The 23,496-nt window shown below is 37.5% G+C and overlaps 1 protein-coding gene across 1 annotated transcript; it reads left to right on the top strand.

The window, feature by feature from the left end:
- The first annotated feature begins 302 nt into the window (after positions 1 to 302).
- Positions 303 to 21,978, top strand: LOC128982564 (citramalyl-CoA lyase, mitochondrial-like). Its single transcript, XM_054401522.1, has 8 exons — positions 303 to 376; positions 643 to 794; positions 12,249 to 12,386; positions 12,504 to 12,692; positions 18,354 to 18,540; positions 19,557 to 19,670; positions 21,042 to 21,220; positions 21,455 to 21,978. The coding sequence occupies exons 3-8, from the start codon at positions 12,255 to 12,257 to the stop codon at positions 21,548 to 21,550; spliced, it is 897 nt and encodes a 298-aa protein (XP_054257497.1). The 5' UTR covers positions 303 to 376; positions 643 to 794; positions 12,249 to 12,254; the 3' UTR covers positions 21,551 to 21,978.
- Positions 21,979 to 23,496: the final 1,518 nt, after the last annotated feature.

Consider the following 23,496-nt stretch of genomic DNA (forward strand, 5'->3'; position numbering starts at 1 on the left):
AATTTCAAAACATCAGAGAATAGTTTACCTGATTTTGTTTGTTGGTTCGATCCATGAACTTCTGAGTTTACAGCAGGACTAGTAGTGGCTTCTATTTCTAAACCAAGAGAGGTTATGTTATTGACAGATGCAGATACGTTACTATGTTGTTGACTGTTTGTAGAGTCTGAGCATAGAGTCAAGCTTAGGCCTATGTCTGGTTGATTACTCGATGTTGATCCGTCAATTTGATGATCCTCCACCGGTTCGACTTCGGTTGGTTCGATTTGCAGACAGCTAACCTGTTGTCCTAACCTAGCATTTTCGTCAATCAGTCTATCAACTTTTTCATTTAGTTTTTTGTTATCACTAAGTATATTGTTAACTTTTCCCACCAGTAAGTTGATTGTTTTACTGATATTGGTTAGATCTGTAGCTTGGCAGTCCGAATCAAATATACAGTATACCTTTTCCAAACACGCAGCACAGAACCAATGTACAGACGACGATAGTTTATTGATTTGCGTATACTCCTTTGAGCTAATATTTACACAGTTTATATGAAACCACTTTTTACAGAAAGCTTCACACTGTAAACCTTTGTCAGTTTCTTGTTTAGTTTAGTTTATTGTTATTGTTGTTAATTTAGTTTATTGTTTTCAGCATTAAGACTTCAGTATCCGAAACTTATTTTGCACTGTGAGAATGGCTTGGCTAGTAGAGCTGGTACAAAATATACCACAAATCCATTTCGGTTTCTTCAGGCATATTTTAGTCATCGGGCAGACTACAGCACAGCAGTATCAAGTACACAGGTGAGGTAAACCAGGTTTGCATAGGAAAGAACAAGGCTGCACTTTACTTTAGGTCCTACACTCATTCAAATGAAAATATCGGATCGATATATAGATTATTCGATATATTGTTTGGTTATAGGTAAGGTTAACCTATATAATTAATAATTATATAGGTTAATAATCTATATATCGATCGAAATTTTCATTTGAATGAGTGTAGGACCTAAAGTAAAGGGCAGCCTAACTCAATCGGCTTGACGGATTTTAACATTTGAGGTGTCAAATACGTCTCAGAATATTTGGAAAGTGCGTCACTTAAGTATAGCCTAGTTAAGGGCTAAAGTTTGGGAACGGCGGTGCTATCTGTTGACATTAGATCAAACTCAATTCACTTTGTTTACAACTAAACTTATGGACATAGATTGATATAGTTTTTAAGTTTAGGCTAAAGTTAGACTGCAGGACTTATTTCTTCCAGAACAAAGCCGGGATTTATATTTTTTTGACATCTGTTAACTGTCTGGTTCATAAATAAAGAGCTTCCAACAAGACTTCACAACACATTGTTAGTACTGTAATAGTTGAATTTATTTAGCCTTACATCATATTTTACCGATTACGGTTCGGTGTGATGAAGATAATGTTAAAAAGTGATTGTTCCACAGTGCAGCTACCCGTTATATTACCATATTATCATGTAATTTACAATGTGTATCAAAATTCCTTTGTAGTGCTTTCCATTGTTTGGTTAACTTTCGTATTTTATCTAAATTTAAAATTAAATACCACCAGTAAGAAGCAGAACTGTGAGTGTCTGGAGGGAACGTGAACGTAGCCGCTTGCATCACCCTCCCAATGAAACATTTGACGGATACAGAGTGGCAGTACTGCCGTGGTGATACATCCCACCTTGGACAATAAACCTTAAAAATTAAAATTGGGGTAGATTACATTTTAAGCAAGAAAAGACTAGCCGAGACAGTCAAATTTTTGCTACCTGTATATAGATGTCACAGCTATTTTTAAAGCTGCAAACAGAGCACCTCCGAAATAAATACATAAAATCTTATAGTTTTTTTTTTTTTTTTTTTTACTAATACCTAACGCGTATCCGTTCAAGATGCGTCATTATATCCACTTGCTTACCCTCTTATGATCCCAATCGGAGACATTGTTAGGGGCCTCTGATTTAAGCACGCCTATTTTTTTTTTCTCTCATGGGGCTGGGGTATTCTTACCCCTTGCTACCTCGACCTACAAGATCTTTTGTAGCACCCTTTTTTGTTTAGTCACCTAACCGAAGTTTTCTTGCGAAGCCAATCAGTTGGTGCACACCCATTTCTCTTATTTCAGTAGGCATTGGGAATGCCTTTCCTAGGTGTTTCAACCTTTTATGGGCTAACGCCGGACATTCCAGCCATATGTGCTCAGCTGATTCTGTTTCGTTGAGACAGAATCTGCACTGGTCTGTCTGTCTAAGTCCTATTGTCTTAAGGTACTTCCTTACATAGCCATGCCCTGTAAGTAGACCTATCAGGAGGCTTATTTCTTCTTTTTGGAGGTCGAAGATTTTTCTCCATTCCTTACTAAGAGGATTGATTAGCATCTTTGATTGTCTCAGGCCTGGGGTATTTTCCCAATCCTTTTCTTGTTGTCCCTTTGCCCAGGTTAAGATTTTTGATCGGCACTTGCTCACTGGGACTCCGCAGTATGGTTCAGGCCCAATGAGTTCGGATTTTGCCCCCTCGCCCGCCAGGACGTCAGCCCTTTCGTTGCCTTCGTGCCCAGCGTGACCTGGGATCCATGCAAGTTGGATTCTGTTGTGTTCGCTCAGGGCCTTGAGGGTGTTCCTGCAGCTCTGCACAACTTTAGATTCCACCACGCAGGCGTCAATTGCTTTGAGAGCAGCTTGGCTGTCTGAGAGGATAAGCACCCCTCTCCTCTTCAGGCCTTTGTCCGACTGCAGTCTCGCACAATGCTCTATTGCCATGACTTCCGCCTGGAAGACAGTCGGCGTTTCACCGAGGGCCTTTGAGAGGTAGGTTCCAATACCATACACTCCTAGTCCCGACCTGCCCTCCCTCCGCGATCCGTCTGTGTAAAACACCATCGCCGACTTTCCTGCTTTATCCCTTACCTTCTGCCATTCTCCTCTGTCTCCAATGGCCACTTGGTAGGGTTTATCAAAGTTGTACTTCCTAATCATAAGATCTGAGACCGTCATTTCCATATCTAAACTTGGGAGTTCCCTTAGGATTGACATGTGACCCGTCCTTCTCAAAGAAGATATTTCTCCTTTACTACAAGTCTTAAGGGCTGTTAATGCTGCCCTTTTCTTTATATCCAGCCCGAGTGGGAGTGCGCCTAAAATTGACTCCATCACCACTGTCGGGCATGATCTTGTTGTGCCACATACCCCTGTGCAAGCAAGTCTTTGCAGTTGTTGCAGCTTTGCAGCTGCCCCAGTTTGCTCTGCCTTCTGCCACCACACCAGGGGCCCTATTTTTGAAATGGTTGACTGTTGAGTTGAGTGTCGAGTCATTCTATTTCCAATCGTTTCGTATTTTTGAAACGATTGACGGTGGACTTATACAACCAAAACTACTCAACACCTATCGAGCTGTTGAGTGGAGGTTGACTGCACTTTCTTCTTCCTCTCTTTCGGCAAAAAATTACTCTTTTTGAGTCGACGCCATATTGTTTTGTTATTGCTTTAATTTACTAATTGCGATTTAGAGGTTATGTATTTGTTGTCAATGTCTTAGCACCCAATACTTTATGCGATTGTTAATTTTATTTACTGTGTCATTACTGGACTATTTAATCTATTTACTTTGTTATAAGACTATTTAATTTGTTTGAAATACACTAGGCATACTAATTGAACTTATTAAAAGATAATAATTGTTATTAGACCTATGATTTAAGGTATTAAAGATTGTGGTAGAGAGAAACAATATCATAGTTTGTTTCAATACCATTCACCTAATAAAGGGATCAAATTAATTTAAGTTACGATAAGCTTTCAGTGCAATGGCAAATAGCCATAAGCTTTAACCTAAATAAAAACACAATTAAAAATAACATGAAACAAAACGATGAAGAAAACTAAAATAAGGTGATATGTTCTGAAATAGATACGAAGAAAGCAAATAATAATGTATTTAGGATATGCCTAAACTTAATGAGCTACACAATAAAACAAACAAACATCCATAGTAAATTTTATTGTTAATACTTATAAGTTTATATAAGGTACTTTTGCAATCACTAAGATTAAGCAAGACATAACCTCAATCTCTCAAGAACGGAGTTGACAGTTTACCTCAGTATCTCGAAATATGGTAGATTGATTGAGATTAGCTGATCCAGATTTTAGAGCAAGAAGAGGTAAAATCGAAGATCACAAAAACTCTGCATTGTGATTGGTTTAAAATGACGTCATCTGAATTTCGGGCGGTCGTATGCTCTACATTTCCAAAACGAGTCACTCAACTAGTGATTTCACACTCACTTCCAAACTGTTGGATTTCAAAAATACCAAATCCTGATGTTGGTTGAGTTGAGTGTTGACTGTAGAGTCAACTGTCAACCATTTCAAAAATAGGGCCCCAGGGCTGCGTATTCCACCATAGGTTTGACTATAGTTTCGTATATCCACCAGATCAGTCTAGGGTTGAGACCCCATTTTTTGCCAAATGTTCTTCTACAGGCGCCCATGGCTCCTGTTCCCTTGGCGATGGCATGATCTATGTGCCTGTTCCAAGTTAACTTCTGATTTAAGTATACACCCAGATATTTAGTCTCCTTGACTGACTTGACCCTCATTCCCCTAATTTGGGGAGATTTTGGTCCTCCTTTTTCTCGTGAAGGTCACTATTTCAGTTTTTTTGGGGTTGATTGTCAAACCCTTTGTGTTACACCAATTGTCGATGTAGTCTACCGCCCGCTGGGTAAGGTCCTCAATGGTACCTTTGTGTTTCCCTCTCACGGTCAGCACTAGATCATCTGCAAATGCCTGTAGGTCAATGCCTGTTTGTTCAGCTTCTCTCAGCAGGCCATCAACCACAAGTGTCCATAGCAGGGGAGATAAAACTCCTCCTTGCGGACACCCTCTTCTGGCCTCGACTATAACCGACGAGTCTCCAACCGTGGCTGTTATTTCTCTGCTTTGGAGCAGAGCCATTATCCAGCACACTATTTCTTGAGGAATTTCTCTGTCTGTCAGTGCTTCCTCTATTGACTGATAGGACACATTATCAAAGGCTCCTTGGATGTCCATGAAGACTCCTGCTAGGATTTCCTTGTGATCTAATTTGTCTTCTATTCTCACTACCAGGCTATGAAGCGCTGTTGTAGTCGATTTGCCCATCATAAAGGCATGTTGGTTCACATTCAGGCTTGAGTGCTTAAGCACGCCTAACAGAACATATTGTAAAATAATTTTACAATCTTAGAGTACTTGTCTCGTACTGGTTGGCGGCGAGAGAGGGATTTAGCTTGCTTCCATAGGTCTGAAAAAACTCACTTTACAGGGTGTGGTTGACATCTATGTGATCATAGAAGGCACCCGTGTATACAGTATATAAGAGATAACCAAAGCAGTATGAGAGCGGATCTATATTTAAATATTGTAGATTACTTTTACAACTTTTTACAACATGTTATCTTTCTATTATCAGTCATATAAGTTACTTAAGAATGACTCTTTGATTGAGGTCTTGCTGTTTATGTTTTTGTAATTAATTCTTTTACTACCAGTTACAGTCTTGCTCAATTTCGAGCATTGGGTTATCTAATTACTCTGATTTTACATGGTAACATTTTATTATAGTTTAATGACTGGGACGGGTGGCGTCGTCCTGTAATCCAGCTACTTGGAGGTCACGAATTGTGGATATTTAAAGGCATGCACTGTAGATGCGATACTCCCTGGTGTGGATTAACGTCCGCACGGGTGAGTACTACGACTATCGCGCAGTACTATCTTGATAATTAGACCAATTCGTATATACCAAAGGCAAAAATGTGGTTCGGATTCCACTATAAACTGTAGGTCCCTTAGTTGCCATTAGCTGTATGGGCTATTAATTAACAGCTGTGTCTAAGGAATATGTCGGCCTTAGTCACTAACAAGACTACAAGATCGCGCCACTCATCCTACACTCATCTCCATTCATACTTGGCTTAAAATACCTACTTTGTTTGGTCGCCATTTCATTGAACATTATTAACATGTGAGAGAATTTCTCTATTCCTTGTGCCCCCAACAAACCTAAAACCTCTTGGGTCCCCCTGGGTTCGGGCCCAGCGAAGACTGTAAGTTCATATCAGCTCGCTTTGTTATTGTTAGTTGTTGTTAGAATATAGGGTAGGAGCAGTCCGGAGTGTGGGGACTGTTTATGACGATAAGATTAGGGTACCTATCTGCAATCCTAAAATGCTATGGGAAGGGAGGGAAACAGGTCCGTGACGTAGGAAGTGGTGAAGGAAGTAGTCAAGGCGAGCTGTGCGGAGTGTGGGAACTGTTTATGACGATTAGATAAGGGTATGGGCAATCCTGAAATGCTATGGGAAGGGAGGGAAACAGGTCAGTGACATAGGAAGTGGTGAAGGAAGTAGTTAAGGCGAGCTGTCTGGAGCGTGGGAACTGTTTATGATGATTAGATTAAGGTATTTTCAATCCTAAAATGCTATGGAAAGGGAGGAAAAGAGTTCCGCGACGTAGGAAGTGGTGAAGGAAGTAGTCAATGCGAGCTGTCCGGAGTGTGGGAACTGTTTATGACGATTAGATTAAGGTATTTGTTATCTTTAAATGTAATGGGAATGGAGGGAAACATGTTTGCGACGTAGGAAGTGGTGAAGGAAGTAGTAAAGGCAAGTAGTATGGAGCGTGGGAACTGTTTATGACGATTAGATTAAGGGATTAAGGTGTCTGCAATTCTGAAATGCTATGGGATGTTAGAAAAAAAAAAAAAAACCGCTACGTTGGAAGTGGTGAAGGAAGTAGTCAAGGCGAGCTGTCCGGAGTGTGGGATCTGTTAATAACGATTAGATTAAGGTATCTACAATCCTAAAGTGCTATGGGAATGCAGGGAAACAGGTCCATGACGTAGGAAATGGTGTGGGACGTAGTAAAAGGCGAGCCATGTGGAGCTTGGGAATGGATTTATGTATCTCCAATACTAAGACTGCTTTCAGAGTGAACTAATGATTTTCCCCGAGCAAAGCTCGGTTCCCAGGTATTGAATTGAAACCAGTAACAAAGGCACCTTGACAAAGGGCTAACCTGGGGAGATCAAGTTTATCACATTTGTGCTAAGGTTACATTTGGAATTTTTGTTTTACGTAACCTTGCAAAACTTTGCACAAATGAAGTGCTTTTAATGGCATATTTTGGTCTCATCTACCCTCACATTTCTTATGGAATAAGACTGTGGGGAAGCTGAGCTATCTTCGGGCTCAAACGAGTTTTCAAACTGCAGAAAAAGGCAGTGAGAATAATGTGCAAATTGCGGAGGAGAGACTAATGTAAAAATGCTTTCAGTGTGTTGGGATTGCTCACTGTACCCTGTCTCTACATCTTGGATGTGGCCATGTACTGTAAGTATGAATGCTCACTAGTGCAGGGCCAAGACGTCCATGTTTATGAGACTAGGGGCAGGGACGATTACCGGACTCTGCAGCATAGAAGTGTGGCGTTCGAGTCTTTGCCATCGCAGATTGGTATCACAATCCTCAACAAACTTCCTGCCTGCATCAAACATGCCGAAACAAAAAAACAATTAAATACCCCCGCCGCAGCAAACCTGCCGACTAAGCGAATTTCCAGTTGCCTGAATTGATTTTCAATTAAATTTTTTTAATTAACATTAATTTTTATGAGTACATAGGCTTGCTGCTACAGGGAGGGTAAAAAAGTGTGTTTTTAGAGAAATATTAATAACTTAGTATAAAATAAATAAATTTACCAAGTTTGATCAAAATATATCCATAAACAAGCAGACTACAACATTTTACAATATTCCCCATAAGAATAACATGGGAATTTTAAAATAACAATTATTTGAATTTTCTCCCTAACTAATGATATTACAAAAACACTTTGATATACTAAATTATTTGTTTTTTTAAGCTCTTTAAGAAGGTCTGAAGAGAAATTGGGAAATTTTGCGTTTGGAGGGTCAAAAATTATAAAAAACAATTTTTACCCCATAAAACCCCCCGTAAAACCCCGTTCCCATGGTCCGATCTTGCTGGTTCGCGAACTCATTCAAGTTTATCCCGCCTTACACCTTCAAACCAAATTTCATCAAAATCGGATAAAAATTACTCAAGTTATCGTGTTCACGGACACATATATATATATATAAATCTATATATATATATATAAATCTATATATATATATATATATATATATATATATATATATATACATATAAAAAAATTTGAACGAATGGTGTTTTTGGCCTCTGGGGACATCAAAATGAAAAAGTAAATCGGTCCCGGGCCTAGGTCTTACCATGCCACCTACGGTAATAGCTACTTCCCTATAGGGAAATTCGCTAAAACTCGGCTAAAACGCCTTTTGGTGTCCAATGCGCTGTACTCTGTAGACGATTTCATGAACAACCGCTGAGATATCTAAATTCTAAGAAATGTCACAAAAAAAAATTCAGACGCAGGTGTTAAAAAAAATTTCTGACAAAGTGTAAATATTAACTTGAATTGTTTTTTCACAAATATTATCTGACGCTTGTAATGCAATGTATTTTGTTGATTACAATAAACAAATTATTATTATTGTTATAGTAACCAGGCAGGATTTTAAAGGGTTGAGTTGAGTTTGAAAAGAAGTTGCAACCATATAATCTTCGGTCAAGTCCATTCCTGAAAGATATAACAAAGTATCGTAGGCAAAATATTAAAGCAATAATATAGCAGATATCTCTTGATAATGAATTAAACTTAGAACTAATTTTAAACCCGTAGGTTATCTTATCAAATTTTGTAGGAGGTTCAATTAGTGTGTAACATCTGCTCATGATTACATAGTTTTTGAAGCAGATAAAATAGTTTGATCCATAGTCAGTGTTTTGTGATGTTACCATAAACCAAGCTTAGCCCAAAGGTTCTACTGAATATTATTTTTATTTAACTCCTAAACACTTAATTGTAAGTCTGCACTCATAATTAATTATATTTTCATAATATGAAAATATACTACTATATTATGGTACATAGTTTACTATATTATAGTAAACTACTATTATAGTATAGTATTATAGTATAGTATAGTATAGTATAGTATAGTATAGTATAGTATAGTATAGTATAGTATAGTATTATAGTATAGTATTATAGTACTATTATAGTACTATTATAGTAAACTACTATATTACCTATAGTAGTTTACTATATTATAGTAAACTATGTTAAGTGTTTCTTTGTTGATCAGCAACCTTCTTTACAGTTAAATTTATGTAACATAGTAACTAATCATTTCTACTTTCCATATTATTTTAATGATTTCTAGCTAGAAACAAATAGGCCTAAATCAAAGTTTTAAATTGAGATTAAAAATGTTAGAAGGTAAAATACCATCAATAAAAAGTAACAATAACACACAAATCAGCAATTTTTTCATTCTTGTAATTAATATTGGATAATAATATCTGCCAACTTAACTGTCATGTAAATTTACTCTTATGTATTTATAACTAGCAGAGTACCCGTCCTTCGTACGGGGTTGGCATATAAGTATAAAACGCTTATTGCAGTTATACTCGAGCTTTGCATTTGCAACGGGGGAAGACACAGTTTGATAACATTTGCTTCTTTAAATTTACGGTATACCATAGTATTACACATCTACCATAGCCATAATGTTCTACCACTTCACCTAAACAATAAACAAAAATAAATTATTAAAAGTTTGCAAAATATCACAAATTATACATGAAATTAAAAGCATAAACATAACTGTAAACAATCATACTTTGAAAGTTCTCATTGCGTATCACAGTTTTTTGTTGCTGCTTATAGTTCCAATAAGCTGTTATCATAAATGAAAAAAATAATAGTGCTGCACCCTGTTGGTAAATCTTATTACTTTTTAATGCTTTAATCAGTTGGTAGCGTCACGGACTTTGGGCCCATGGCAGAAGTGTCGTGGGTTTGGATCCTGGTCACTGCCACAAACTTTTATCAGTACAGTTCACCTTTGTTCTGTACCGGCTCACTCCTTGCTTTGCTGGATACGTTCCACGCACAGATCTGTAGTCTATGTGGACGGGCAAATGCAAGGATAAAAGAGGCCGCCAACCTCTTAAAAAAAAAAAAAAATATATCATAGAACCAACTTTTTGAGTTTAAACAGATGACTAAATTCTTTGATTCCCTTTAAATATGGATACTCATAAGGTTAACATGGGAAACTGCAGAGCCACTGGGGCGGAGCCCGAAAGGTTTTTTGAGAAAAGAATATGCCTATATGTTAATCGGGAATGTGAGCTATTATCATGCCAAATTTCAGCCCAATCCGTCCAGTCGTTAATGCGTGATTGAACTTTAAACAAACAAACAAACAAACAAACACACAAACTTTCACATTTATAATATTAGTAAGATTACTGTGTTTGTAAACAGATTCACCATTTTTAAAGGAAAATACTAGATTTTTGTCTAAACTAACTAGTTTTTTTACATTTAAGTAGTCAAACAAACTGGAGACAACAAGAGTAACAAGAACAAGACAAAATAAAGATAACCTCAATATAATCATCTTCTTTAAATAACTAGCAGCAGAATAACAATACAATAGACTTTCTAAGCAACAATATCAAAATAACAGTATAGGATATACTAACTCTAGTAACAAGAATCAATAGCAATATAGTAAATTTAATGCAACATGAATAAATATATGCAAAACCTTGATAAAAACAGATACAATTGATTAAAGAACAATATTGATTTATATAGCCGACCCGTGCGAAGCATTCACACTGAACCCTTCTCTAATCCCACTCATTGAAGTACGGTACCCAACATACATTTAAGGCCCATATGGGCGCTAAATGCGTTGTGTAAAATACACTGCGCTATTTTTTGTTTCGGATGGCAATGCAAGTCAATTGGAGCGACTATATGAGCGCAGTCTACCAAATGGCCTCCAAAATATTGGAGGCGCTGGCCTCCAAAATTGGCCTTGATACGTTTTTACGCAATCAGCCCTGAAAAAAACGTTAGCAGCGCAATGTAGATAGTGCAACGCTAGGGGCCGGACTTACGGACGCTAGATGCGTCACCCGCAGAATTGAGCAAATGAGTGAGGGATTTGAGAAGCAACGTGGGGCGTTGACGCAAAAACAGCATGGCACATTTTGCGTCCGTATAGTATGGGCCTAATACTGCGTAGTAAGTGCATTCATTGATTTGGGTCCTTACTTCAGGAATAGATGTGGGTTAACATTTTAGGTAATTAACCTTTAAAAATACAGTGGAGTCCCTATAATCCGAACTTCGGTAATCCGAAAGTCCGCTTAATCCGAAACAAAAAAATATATAAAAAAAAAAAAAATTAAAATTTTAAAACTTTGTTTGAACATTTTTTGAAATTTTTTTAATTAAACTTTTAACACAGTTAGCTGTACCTTGTCAAAGTATTCTGTAGCGGCCAAGCGAGATATACTTTTTTGTAGAGTATTTTAGTAAATATTTCACCATTTTTGTTATTACTGTAACATTTTTCATTTTTGTCCGCCAAATCACAAATGGATTTTATTAAGTGATAATGCTGCAGCCACTAGGTCTAGCCTTAAGTAATGTGAAAAACAATCCCGGGCTCGTGCCTGCGTCTTAAGACAAAAAAAAATAAAAAAAATGTAAACTTTTTTTCAATACCTATTAAAAAAAAAAAAGTTTAATACGAAGGATTCGGTAATCCGAAATGGGCCCGGTCCCAATCATTTCGGACTAACGCGACTCTACTGTATAATGTCAAGTTATTTAAGTTTTTACATATTTATAGGATTTCCTTGAATCCTATGTTTGAAGTAATAATATGGCCACATACGTGTTTTGTGTTGATGGCTTTGTTTTAACACATAGTTTTCACTGAAAAAGCGCACCCTTGACAAAGCCACAAACAACTGAATGTGTAAAAAGAAACAGGGTCTGGCACGTAGGCCTACAATCCTTCCTTCATTAGCGTCTGTCCATGTGCCATGTCATACCCCCGGGCCCGCAGTTAAGGGTTAGTAACGTAACAAGTCTTATTTAAAAATCCCCATGAGAGTCTTATTACAAAGGTTCTACTGTATTGCTGACGTAATCATCTTTTCACAAAAACACCTTCATCTTTTCTTATTTCCCAATAATTTTGAATCGAAATAAAGATGAAAGTTAATTAATATTTGCAGCTTTTTTATTTGCTTTGAATAGCCTATGCTCAGTGTTTTAAATTACAGATAAATATGGACAATACTCCACGCAGAGCTGTTATGTACTGCCCAGGGGATGATATCAAGAAAATCAATAAAGGTTTAACAAGCAAAGCTGACTGCATAGTTTTGGATTGTGAAGATGGAGTTGCAATAAATAGAAAGGTTGGTGGAATTTTATAACCAATGCTATCTTGAATGATTGAAACAATATACGACTATTTCTTCCCTATAGAGGAAATTGGCTGAACAAATACTTATAAAATAAAATAAATGTTACAGGAGGCAGCTCGTGATCTGATCAAGAGTGTGTTTGACTCTGCCGTACCTGTGAGGCCAGAGGTTTCTGTAAGGGTTAACTCTGTGAGCAGTGGCCTTTGTGATAAAGATTTGGCTGTAATATTATCAGCATCTCATACTCCACAGACCATATTTTTGCCCAAAGTGGAGTCTGTAGAGAATTTACAATGGGTGAGTATGCTGCCAAAATTGTTGAAATAAAAGAAAATAACTACTGTTGATACAGGAAAGAATAATTGTATTTAGACATTTTGCTATGTTCACATCTACCTACAAACTCATATTATTTGTTTATATGACAAAGCTGCATTAATAACTAACTAACTGTCAAAACAATTTTTATGAAAAGAGAGGCTATTATAAGCGAGTGATTGTACCACTGACATCAATTGAGTAGTGGGAATAGACATCTTATATGGTTGTAAAAAATCTGGAGCATGTGTCGATGTGTGTTTCTTATTGGTAAAGTTTGGTTGTGCCGGCTCATAAATTATATTCCGTCTTTGCAAAAAGTATTCATCAAAGGCCTGAAGAGCCTTGTCATAAGTATTAGGTTTTGATGAAAACGAATCAAAAATATCTTCACTCCTACTACCTATTGCAAACAAAAGTACGTTGATTTGCTGAGTGTCGGAAGTGCTATCTTTAGTATATTGAAACATAATTAACAAAACCAAATTTATTGAACTCACAAATCAGACTAAACTAAAAAGTAAACAAAACATAATAATATAAACAGTCATCTGACAGATGTTATAAATAAAACATATGTACTTATTTCTTGATACATAACACTCCTCCCCCGTCAGGTAGTCCTTGAGATATGCCGGTGGTCGACGGATCCGAACAGGTCGAGGACTCATGCTTATTGAAGTGTTTTGGGAGTTTGATCTAGAGACACATGACCGAACAGGTTGTGGACTCGTGCTCATGCTAGTGGAGTCTTGAATTAAATCAGAAACGTTGGGACCAGCTAAACCAGAAATGTTGAAACCAGCATCTACTTGATGAGGGTTAATTGATCCTTCTATACTACTAAAGGAATTAAGAGATTGTTGCATCACTGATGGTCGCATTGGTTGTACGTCTGGTATTCTCATCATAATAGGATTGCGGACCATTGATTGTGGTTGAACTGTAGTGATATGATGTGCTTCTGGTGTTCTCATCTGAATAGGATTCTGGAATATTGGGTGGAATGGTGGGTTTACTGGAGATTCAGGATTATCCAAGTGTGAGTTAGGAGATGCTTTTGATATTTCTGAGCGAGGTCTTAATTGGTCGATATGACGTCGTATTTCAATGCCTTCTTTTGTTGTCAAATGGTAGCTCCGCGGCCCGGTTATTCTAGTGACTTAAGCAGGAAGCCACTTTGGTCCTCGCTGATTGTAGCTTCTTGCAAATACGGAATTATTTTCTTTAAATTTTCTCTGAGGTGACTGTTGGTAATCGTGAAGCGCTTTATCCAAGCTTTTATTTTCTTTGACATTTGAAGAATAATCAGGGTGAACTCTGTCAAAGATGGTTCTAATACACCTTCCAAAGCAGTTCACTCGGTGACATATTAGTTGAACAATGTGGCGTTATATGAGATGATATTAGGAACTGAGCCAATCTTTTTTTCCAATCTCCTTGAAGTATTCGTCGCAAAGAATTTTTTGTCGTTTGGACCATCCTTTCTGCCTGACCATTCGATGATGGATGGTATGGTGAAACCACGACGTGGTGGATACCATTGCTTTCACTAAACGATCGAAATTCTTGTGAAGTGAAAGCCGACCCGTTGTCAGATACTATTGTGTCTGGAACACCATGTGTTGCAAAAAGGCTTCTGAGAACCTTTATAGTTGATCTTGAATCTGTAGAAGGCACCAAAACTACTTCTAACCATTTACTGAAAGAATCAACAACAATAAAAAACAACTTGTTTTGGAAAGGCCCAGCGAAATCTATGTGGAGACGAGACCAGGGTTGTTTTGTTTTCTCCCAAGGAAGGACCGTTGCTCTTGGAGGGTTGTAACGACTTTGTTGACATGCTTGACAAGAATTCACCAGGTCTGATGAATCAATATGTCTTGATATGTCTTGATCAAGTTTTGGCCACCAGAAATAGCTTCGGGCCTAACGCCTTAGTTCGAACAATGCCCTCATGTCCCATGTGTAGAAGCTTCAGAGCTTGTTGCCTGAGAGTAGATGGAATGATCACCCTAGTTCCCCAAAGTAAACATTGTTTGTATTGAGAAATTGAGTTTTGTCGAGAAATGAAAGGCGTAACGTTGAGATCTGAGTTATGAGTTGGCCAGCCACGTTGAGTCCATAAGATTACTTTTGATAGAAGTGGATCCTTTTCTGTTTCTTTTGCTATTATATTAGCTGTAATTGGTTTAACCTCATCGGATTCAATGTATAACACATCATTCAAGACTTCGTTTATCTCTTGATCAACAGCATTGGAGGAACATGGAAGACGACTCAAACCATCAGCATTCGGAATAGAAATCCCCGGTTTGTATACAAGATCAAAGTCATATTCATTTAAAAGGATACTCCAGCGAATCATTCGAGGTGACAGTGTGTTTGGTGTTTGTTTATTCACAGTGAAAAGACCCAGAAGTGGCTTATGATCTGTTCTAATTTCAAAATGCCTCCCATATAAGTAATTTCTTAATCCCTCCAATAATGGAAAGTGCTTCCCTATCTACTTGAGCATATCTTCGTTCTGACTGACTCATTGTCCTGGAATAAAACGCAATTGGAACTTCCTTTTCCCCTCGAACCTGACTAAGCACACAACCAATACCATAAGGAGATGCATCACAAGTTAGTATAAGATGGATGGAGGGATTGTAATGAGCCAGTATACTATCGGAAGAAAGGAGCTTCTTTGAAGCATCGAAAGCAAGTTTATGTTTTTCCTCCCACCGCCATTGAACATTTTTTTCCAATAAGCGATGTAAAGGTTCTGCAACATTGGCTTTATTGGGTAAGAAACAGTGATGGAAATTGAGTAACCTTAAAAATGCCTGCAGTTGCTCCTTGTTAGTCGGCTCAGGAGCATCTTGGATTGATTTGACTTTGTCCAGGTTAGGACGAATTCCGTCAGAGCTCACAACAAATCCCAAGAAGTCCACTGATGTAGACAACAAAGAACACTTTTCGCTTTGGAGTGTGATTCCTGCATCACTAAAACGAGTGAATACTTGTCTTAATGTCGTAATCAATTCATGTATTGTTCCTGCTTTAACCAAAATATCATCAAAGTAAGGTATTACATCGTCTAAGCCCGAAAGCAAACCCTCAATAAAATGTTGAAATATAGATGAAGCTGAGCTTATACCGAATTGTAGTCTTTTTGGTTTAAAAGCTCCCTTGTGGGTGATTAGTGTCTGAGCTAGCGCCGACTTCTCGTCAACAACCAATTGTTGATAAGCTTGGGCTAAATCTAACTTAGCAAAATATTTCCTTGGTTTAATTTGGCTAAGAGCTGAGAGATTGGGGGAATAGGGTACAGATGATCTTGGATAGCTTTGTTTAACATTGCCTTATAATCACCGCAAATACGTATTTTACCATTGCTTTTTACTGAAACAACTATTGGCATGGCCCAATCCGATACCTGAACAGGTTCTAACACTCCCTGATTAACTAACTTATACAGCTCTTCTTCTACTGGGGCCTGCAATGCATAAGGTAAAGGGCACGCTCTTAAGTGAATTGGGTTATAATTCTGGTCAATTTTCAGTTCGATTGGAGGCCCTTTATAACATCCTAAAGAATTTTAAAATACATCAGAAAATTCACTTTTCAGATGTTGAACATCCAGCTGGGCTTTACTTAGAACATCAGATTCATGGCAGTTGAGTGAAAGCACCCCGTTTACTTCAATATTCAGACTTTTTAACCAGTTATGCCCCAATAAACTATTTCTATTACCTTCAGTTATGACTAACGGAAGGAATCCAACTTACCGTATTTCACATAAACATTAGTCTGACCTAAAACACTTACAGGTTTACCACTGTAATCCTTGAGTTTCCAGGGAGAAGGTTGCAGTTTACAGTTTTTATGAGAAATTTTATTCCATAGTTCCCCTCCTATGATAGAAACACCTGCACCAGTATCAACTTCCATTAGAACTTTGTGATTATTAATGTTGACAGTTGTACACAGTTCTGGAACTTTAGAGCAATTAACTTCCTGGACGTACTGAGTTGTTTCGTTACTTGATTGAGGTGGAAACGTTTCTTCTTGTTCACAATTGGTTTCCTCTGACAAAACTTCATTGAGCCCGTTGTCCCTTTGATCTGTGTTTTTGGTTGAAATATTCTTTGGGGCGTGGTCTCCCTCCTTTACAAACTCGTGCTAGATGCCCGATTTTCTTGCAAATATTACAAATAGTTTGAAGATGGGGACAATCCCTTCTAAAATGTCTTAGTCCACAACCAAGACAAACATTAGTCGTATCAGAGTGAGCTGGATTGTTGTTAAATGCAAATTTCTTGTTTGAATGGTCGATTTTATGTGCATTAGCAAAACTTGAGCTACTAAAAGAAAGTTCCTTACTTTGAGCTTGAAATAATTCACTTGACTTAGCTGCAATAACAACATCCTGAAGTTTAATAGTAGGTTCTTTCTAGATTTTATTTTTTAACTCATCACTACTACATCCAATCAAAATTTGCATAATTAATTCCCTATCCAAGTCTTTGAATTCACAGTTCACAGCTAATGTTCTTAGACGAGAATAGAAAGAGTTAAACGATTCTGCTTCTGCTTGACGACACTTCCTAAAATTAAATATTTCAAAAAGGACATTTTTGGTAGGAGCGAAATAGTCAGTTAATAATTTGATCACATTTTTGTATGTTAATTCATTAGGTTGTGGTAAGCTGTCAAAAATGTAAGCCACATCCTCACCAGCTAGATTAAGTAGTAGTGCTGTTTTCCTTACATCATTGGTGATGTCTGCAGCTAAAGCATACCTCTCAAATTGCTTAATCCACGTACCCCAACGCTGTGCGACACTTGCAGGATTCGTATGGGGGTCAAAACGATCAGGCTTATTGAGATCCATCATTATCCAATTATCCTCGTCGCCAGTTCAGTATATTGAAACATAATTAACAAAACCAAATTTATTGAATTCACAAATCAGACTAAACTAAAAAGTAAACAAAACATAATAATATAAACAGTCATCTGACAGATGTTATAAATAAAACATATGTACTTATTTCTTGATACATAACACTATCCAGACCGCAACCCCGTCTGTAGGCCTACCTTTGAAAGCAATTCCTCCAGGATTGCCACTCATTTAGAGTAAAAGAGAATGTTTCCAGACCTTGTGACTCATCTTTAGTCTTTCTAGAATCCCTTTCTGACACGTTGTTGAGTTCACTTTGGGCATCGTCCTCCCCGTTGTCCTCACACCTTTGCCTCAGAGTATTCAGTTTTTTTTCTGCACTTACTTGTCATTATGCGTGGTTTTAGACTTTGAGTTTGATAAAAAATCCATTAAGCTGCCACCATGTTCTATTTCTAATCCACAAATAGAAATCACATATCTTGTTTCAACAAACTCTATTTCAAAACTAAACCAATGTTAAAAAAATCCTGTTTACAAATTCATTTGACAACGAAACATATTCAAACACAAATAAATCATATTACAAAACGAACAGACTTAATACAACATAGTCAATAAATCATTAAATATTCTATAGGCAGAAGGAATGAACCAACTTAACTCAAAGTACGGTATAAATCTTATTTAGAGTTGTTTTTCACAGTCAGAAAAGTACCGTAATACTTAATGGAACATTTCAGTAGTTTGCTGAACAGCTTGGCCAACATTTGAGGAAGGACAGCAGAGTGAAGCTAGTGATGTATGCTGAGTCAGCCCGAGCTATCCTGGACCTGCCAGACATCTGCAGAGCTGCAGTACAGCTGTCTCGGTCTCACATGTTTGTACCTGTCGGACTGGTGTTTGGCAGTGATGACTTGTGTGCCAGCCTAGGTGAGTAAACAATACAGTTACTGTTACAATCTATCATCATTTGGCAGTGATTCATGCAGAGTTATCCCTAGATGTCCCGTACCTGCCAGAGATCTGCAGAGCTGCAGTACAGCTGTCTCGGTCCCACATGTTTGTACCTGTCGGACTGGTGTTTGGCATTGATGACTTGTGTACCAGTCTAGGTTGAAATAACAACCTACCACCATCTTGTGGGCTACAGAGACCAGACATGTTGGCATACTCATCATATGATCAGTGACTCGTAGACCGCAGTCACATTCATGATTAGCCAGTCAATGACTCACATTACACAGCTATCTCATAGCACTATGCCTCTACAGTTAAGTCTGGTCACAACTGGCCAGCAATAAAAGTAGTTGAAATATACTATTTATTTTGGTTTGTTCCCTTTCCCTTCCATACATTTAGCATAGGCCTAGAGATATACCATTTCAACCCATGAGATTGAACTAAGGTATCTTAATGCTTATTTTCTAAGATGTATAGGCCTACAATGCAATAAGCTGAATGCACGATTACCAATTATCAATAATTTTGCAAACAACTTGATAAAATCCATCCAAGAAGTGCTTTAGTAGAACCTTACTAACTCGACACCCGGTAACTCAATAGTCCGTGTAACTAGACAGTCAACAGCTGACAGGGTGCATGTCCAGCTGGCTTTGTCTTACTATTGTGTTAGACTTTTCAAGTTTTAATTGTTGAATATATTCAATTTTTTTAAAATAGTTCACTCAATGTGTAAAATTACTCATGTAAGTACCGGTTATACTGTATATGTAAATGTAAAAATTAGTCTGTTATGTATTAATTTATTAAAATTCATTTCAATGTTCTGGATTTTTTGACAACCCCAAAACTCAACAATCTCTGAGCCCAAAAATTGTCCACTTAGAGAGGTTTTCATGTAGCCAGGAAGCAGGAAAGCTTTAATTAATACTGATAACTTTAATACTAAATTACTTTAATTCTGATCACGTCAAATTCTAATGCAGGAGCGGCTAGGAGTGTGGATGGTAGTGAGATCTTATATGCCAGACAACGTCTTGTGCTTGTGGCAAAAGCGTTTGGCCTTCAGGCTATTGATATGGTTCACATCCAGTTCAAAGGTAGGCAACACATTATCAGACATTATCTCCAAACAGGTTAGAAGGTGTATTACTTACTCGATACTATTTTTCTTATTCAAAGCAGTGCTGTAGCAAGGTTATTTGGCACCTCCCATGCTAGTAGCAAGCTGGCGGTCCTCTCTTGAAAGATTTTTTAAATTTACAGTTTCTGTGTATAGCTTCTTAGTTCATGTTTATGCCGCAGCGAGGATGCTTACTGGCATCATTTATGAAAGGCGCCATTTGTAGCTCTGTAGCTGATGTGTACACTTTGCTGTGCGACTAGAAAGTTTGTTAAATTATCAAATCTGTAAAATTGTTAAATTAGTATCAATGTTGTCCACAAATTGCTATGATGCAAGTGAAGATTGTAACAGTGGGGATTTTGCTGTAAATAAATAAATAAATAAAATCTTTCCCCGTATGCAAGATAAGCTCAGAGATATATCTTTTAAGTAAGAAACACATCAGCTGCAGACATGAGACTTAGAAATTCTTTTGTCACAAACAAATTTTTACTCAAGAAGTGCTGACAAATATATTGAAGACAGTGTGGACACTTAGCATCTGCTGATGCCTACCAGCCTATGGTTTAAAGCCTATGGCCTATAACCGGTTCACACGAGCGACTTATCTAGCTGACTAGGCTAAAACTAAGTAAGCCAGACTGGGTAGCGGACCAAAGGATACACCGGTTCACACGAGCCAAATGTCCACGGACTAGATGAAAATTATCAAAACCACTCGGATCCATCACTGGTTCACAATGAGAACGAAGGAAAGAATGCGAGCTGCAGCGCATCGCACCCGATCGCTCGTGTGAACGCTCCCATAAGGCTACGTGTACTGCTACGCCGCTAGACTGGGTGACTGGGTAGCTGCCACCAATGACTGGGAAGCGGGGCCCAACTATGTTTTGGGACAAGCTCGAACGCGGCTAGGTAGTCGTCGCCCTACTCTCGTGTGAACGGCTCCATTTGATCCTGCGGTCCGCTACCCAGTCGGGCTTAACTAGTCACAGCCTAGTCGGCTAGGTATGTCGCTCGTGTGAACCGGGCCTATGTTGCTGGCTTTATACCTGGGACATCTACACAACCACACTCTGGCAGTGGTCCTTGTGCCGGCCTTGATAAGAGGAAAAATTCTCTCCTTACACAGTCCTTCAGAATAACACTGACAGCTAGTATTTTTTTAAACTACACTACAAAGGGTAGTTGAAAATAATTCTGAAAGTGATGTGTCTCAATAACCACAGTTTATCTATTGTTGAAAGACTGTTGGCCTAAAGCTTTAGTTTCTGATTTAAACTGTAGCCTCAAGCATACATTAAAGACCAACAATTTACTACCAACTGTAATTTCTCCTTTTCAGATCTTGACTCATTAAGAGAACAGAGTATTGCTGGTGCTCGATTGGGTTACACAGGCAAACAAGTTATACACCCAAACCAAATAGAGACAGTCCAGAGTGCATTCCTGCCTAGTCCTGAGCAAGTACAATGGGCGAGGGAGGTTGTCAAGGGATTCAACCTTAGTCAACAAGAGGGCAGAGTAAGTACTATTAATGATATAATAGGGCGGGAACAGCGTTCTCTCTGCTTTTCCCATAATCCTATATTTCAATAGGCAACCTGTATATTTTTTTAACGATTTAACCTAATTAACCACAACCGAGCAAGCCTCGGTCTACCGGTACTAATTATTCTATACAAGGTTAGGTATGCACTTTCCTAGTATTAGTGCAGTATGGTATTTTTGAATAATCAATAATCCCTAATATTTCAGGGAGCTTTTGTGCATGCTGGAAGTATGGTTGACATGCCCTTGCTCAGACAAGCTGAAAATATAATTAGAATTTCTGAAATTGATGGCAGGGACTAATCTGAGTCTCATCAATTAATTTATGATTGAAGAAGATGTCGCTGAAGAGAATATCTAGTCAAATATGTGGCCTGAGAAAATAATTTTATGGTTATATACTTTGCCATTTGATATCAGCTCTATCAATCAGTGTTTATGTACAGTATTTGTAAAGAGCCTAAACAAGCAAGATGTCATTAGATTCTTATTCTTAAGTCTAAACAGCTACTAAGGCACTTAGACAAGGAAACTTCTGCACAAAAGGGAAAGAGTAGCATGCCACCAATTATTTGGGCTACATAAATAAATAAATAGTACTGTGAAGATTTTGTTATCACCACCAGTACTGCACTTCAAAACCTGTAAAAAAGAGATAAAGCAAGATCTTGTAAATATTAATATTTAATACATTTTATTGTCTGTTTCTGAAATAAACTTTTTTACACTTTTACGGCCTTTAATTGTTTATACATTATCCCAACCCAAAGCCTTAATTTCATGTTTTTTGCCACATAAAAAATGCAAAATATTTATTAGGAATGCTTCAAATAGCCAGTTTATGAAATGAAAAAAAAAATTTAAGAGTTATGCTACACTTTGTAATTCAAGAATTATTAATAGGGTTTATATTTTTATATGCTTTAGTAATGTTAGTATTAAAAAAAGTACTTGTATCTGATGTCCTTGTTGTTTACTCATGAGTTGATAATAGTAAAGATGCTGTTTTGCCACAATTCCATCTCATAACCTTTGTTTAAAGAACTTTACGCCCATAGTCAAATTTCTACCTATTCTACAAGCTAGATAATGGTAAATTCACAAAAAAGACATTGAGTTGGAAGGTTGAAATTAGCTCGTTGAAGTCATGACAATTGCTGAGCCAACTGAAGCATTAAATGAGGTTGTCGTGTATCACTAGTTAGTAGATATTGCTTTGTCAATAATAAACGTCCAGTCAACTCATGCTAATCAACTCAGATGTTTTAAACAACTCTACAGGTTCATTATCTCTTGATAATACATCTCATCCTAATTGGCAATCGGCTTCACTTCAGTTGACTTTGGTAGCTTTGACAACAGCAAACACGATGATTCGGTTGCAGGATTGATTATAGAGCAGGGCTTCTATCATGAGGCTTTGCATCCTGTACCCTTGATTCTATTGTCGGTTGGCAGTCTAATGTAACGTTTTCATTTATTTGATCAGAGTAACTTTGTGAATGGTTCATCAATACGCCAAGCAAATGCTGTTTTTAATCATTCTCATCCTTGTATCAATAATATTATAGATGGGAGAGTTCCTGTCTATATATGTATGTTTTGATTGGACACAACAAAAACTAGACTGGACAATGATAGATCATGAACCCGTCTAACACATAGGCCCATTGCATGTCCCTGTGCCTTGAGTTTTGAGTTTTGATATGTAACTTTGGAAGTAAATGTTGATCTGTCTGAAAGTTGATGGTCAACAAGAAAATGAACAATGCATATTTTCTCTAGATTTTATTATTACAACAGTTCTGACAACATTGTAATTATTTAATGTCCAATAAGCAGTTCACTGAGGTTTGTTTCCTATGATCGGTGTTGGCTAATACCTTAGTACCAAGCAACAAAAAGACTAAGGGAGTATGTTTTATCTATGGTAATACAGAGTTCATCATATTGAAATGTAGATTTTAGTTTAATATTTAAATGAATTTTATTTAGTTACCAGCCTGTATAAAGGTTGAAAAGAGTATTCAAGGAATTCACCATTAATTTTGTGGAAAATTAAACTGATTTAGACAGGTACTTAAAAATAACATTTTCTGAAATCACCCATTCATTTACTGGTTACCAGTTGAGCGGTCGATGCTCTTATTCTAATCACAATGGCATAACAAAGGTCTATTTGAAGGTCTGAAACTGGACTCAGCTTTAATTTATAATTGGCTTTTAATGAAAAGTTCATGCTAAAGAAC

Source organism: Macrosteles quadrilineatus, unplaced genomic scaffold (genome assembly GCF_028750875.1).
Source record: "Macrosteles quadrilineatus isolate MER2022 unplaced genomic scaffold, UCM_ALF_1.0 Scaffold_1__1_contigs__length_201487025, whole genome shotgun sequence".
In the NCBI taxonomy this organism is placed as follows: domain Eukaryota; kingdom Metazoa; phylum Arthropoda; class Insecta; order Hemiptera; family Cicadellidae; genus Macrosteles; species Macrosteles quadrilineatus.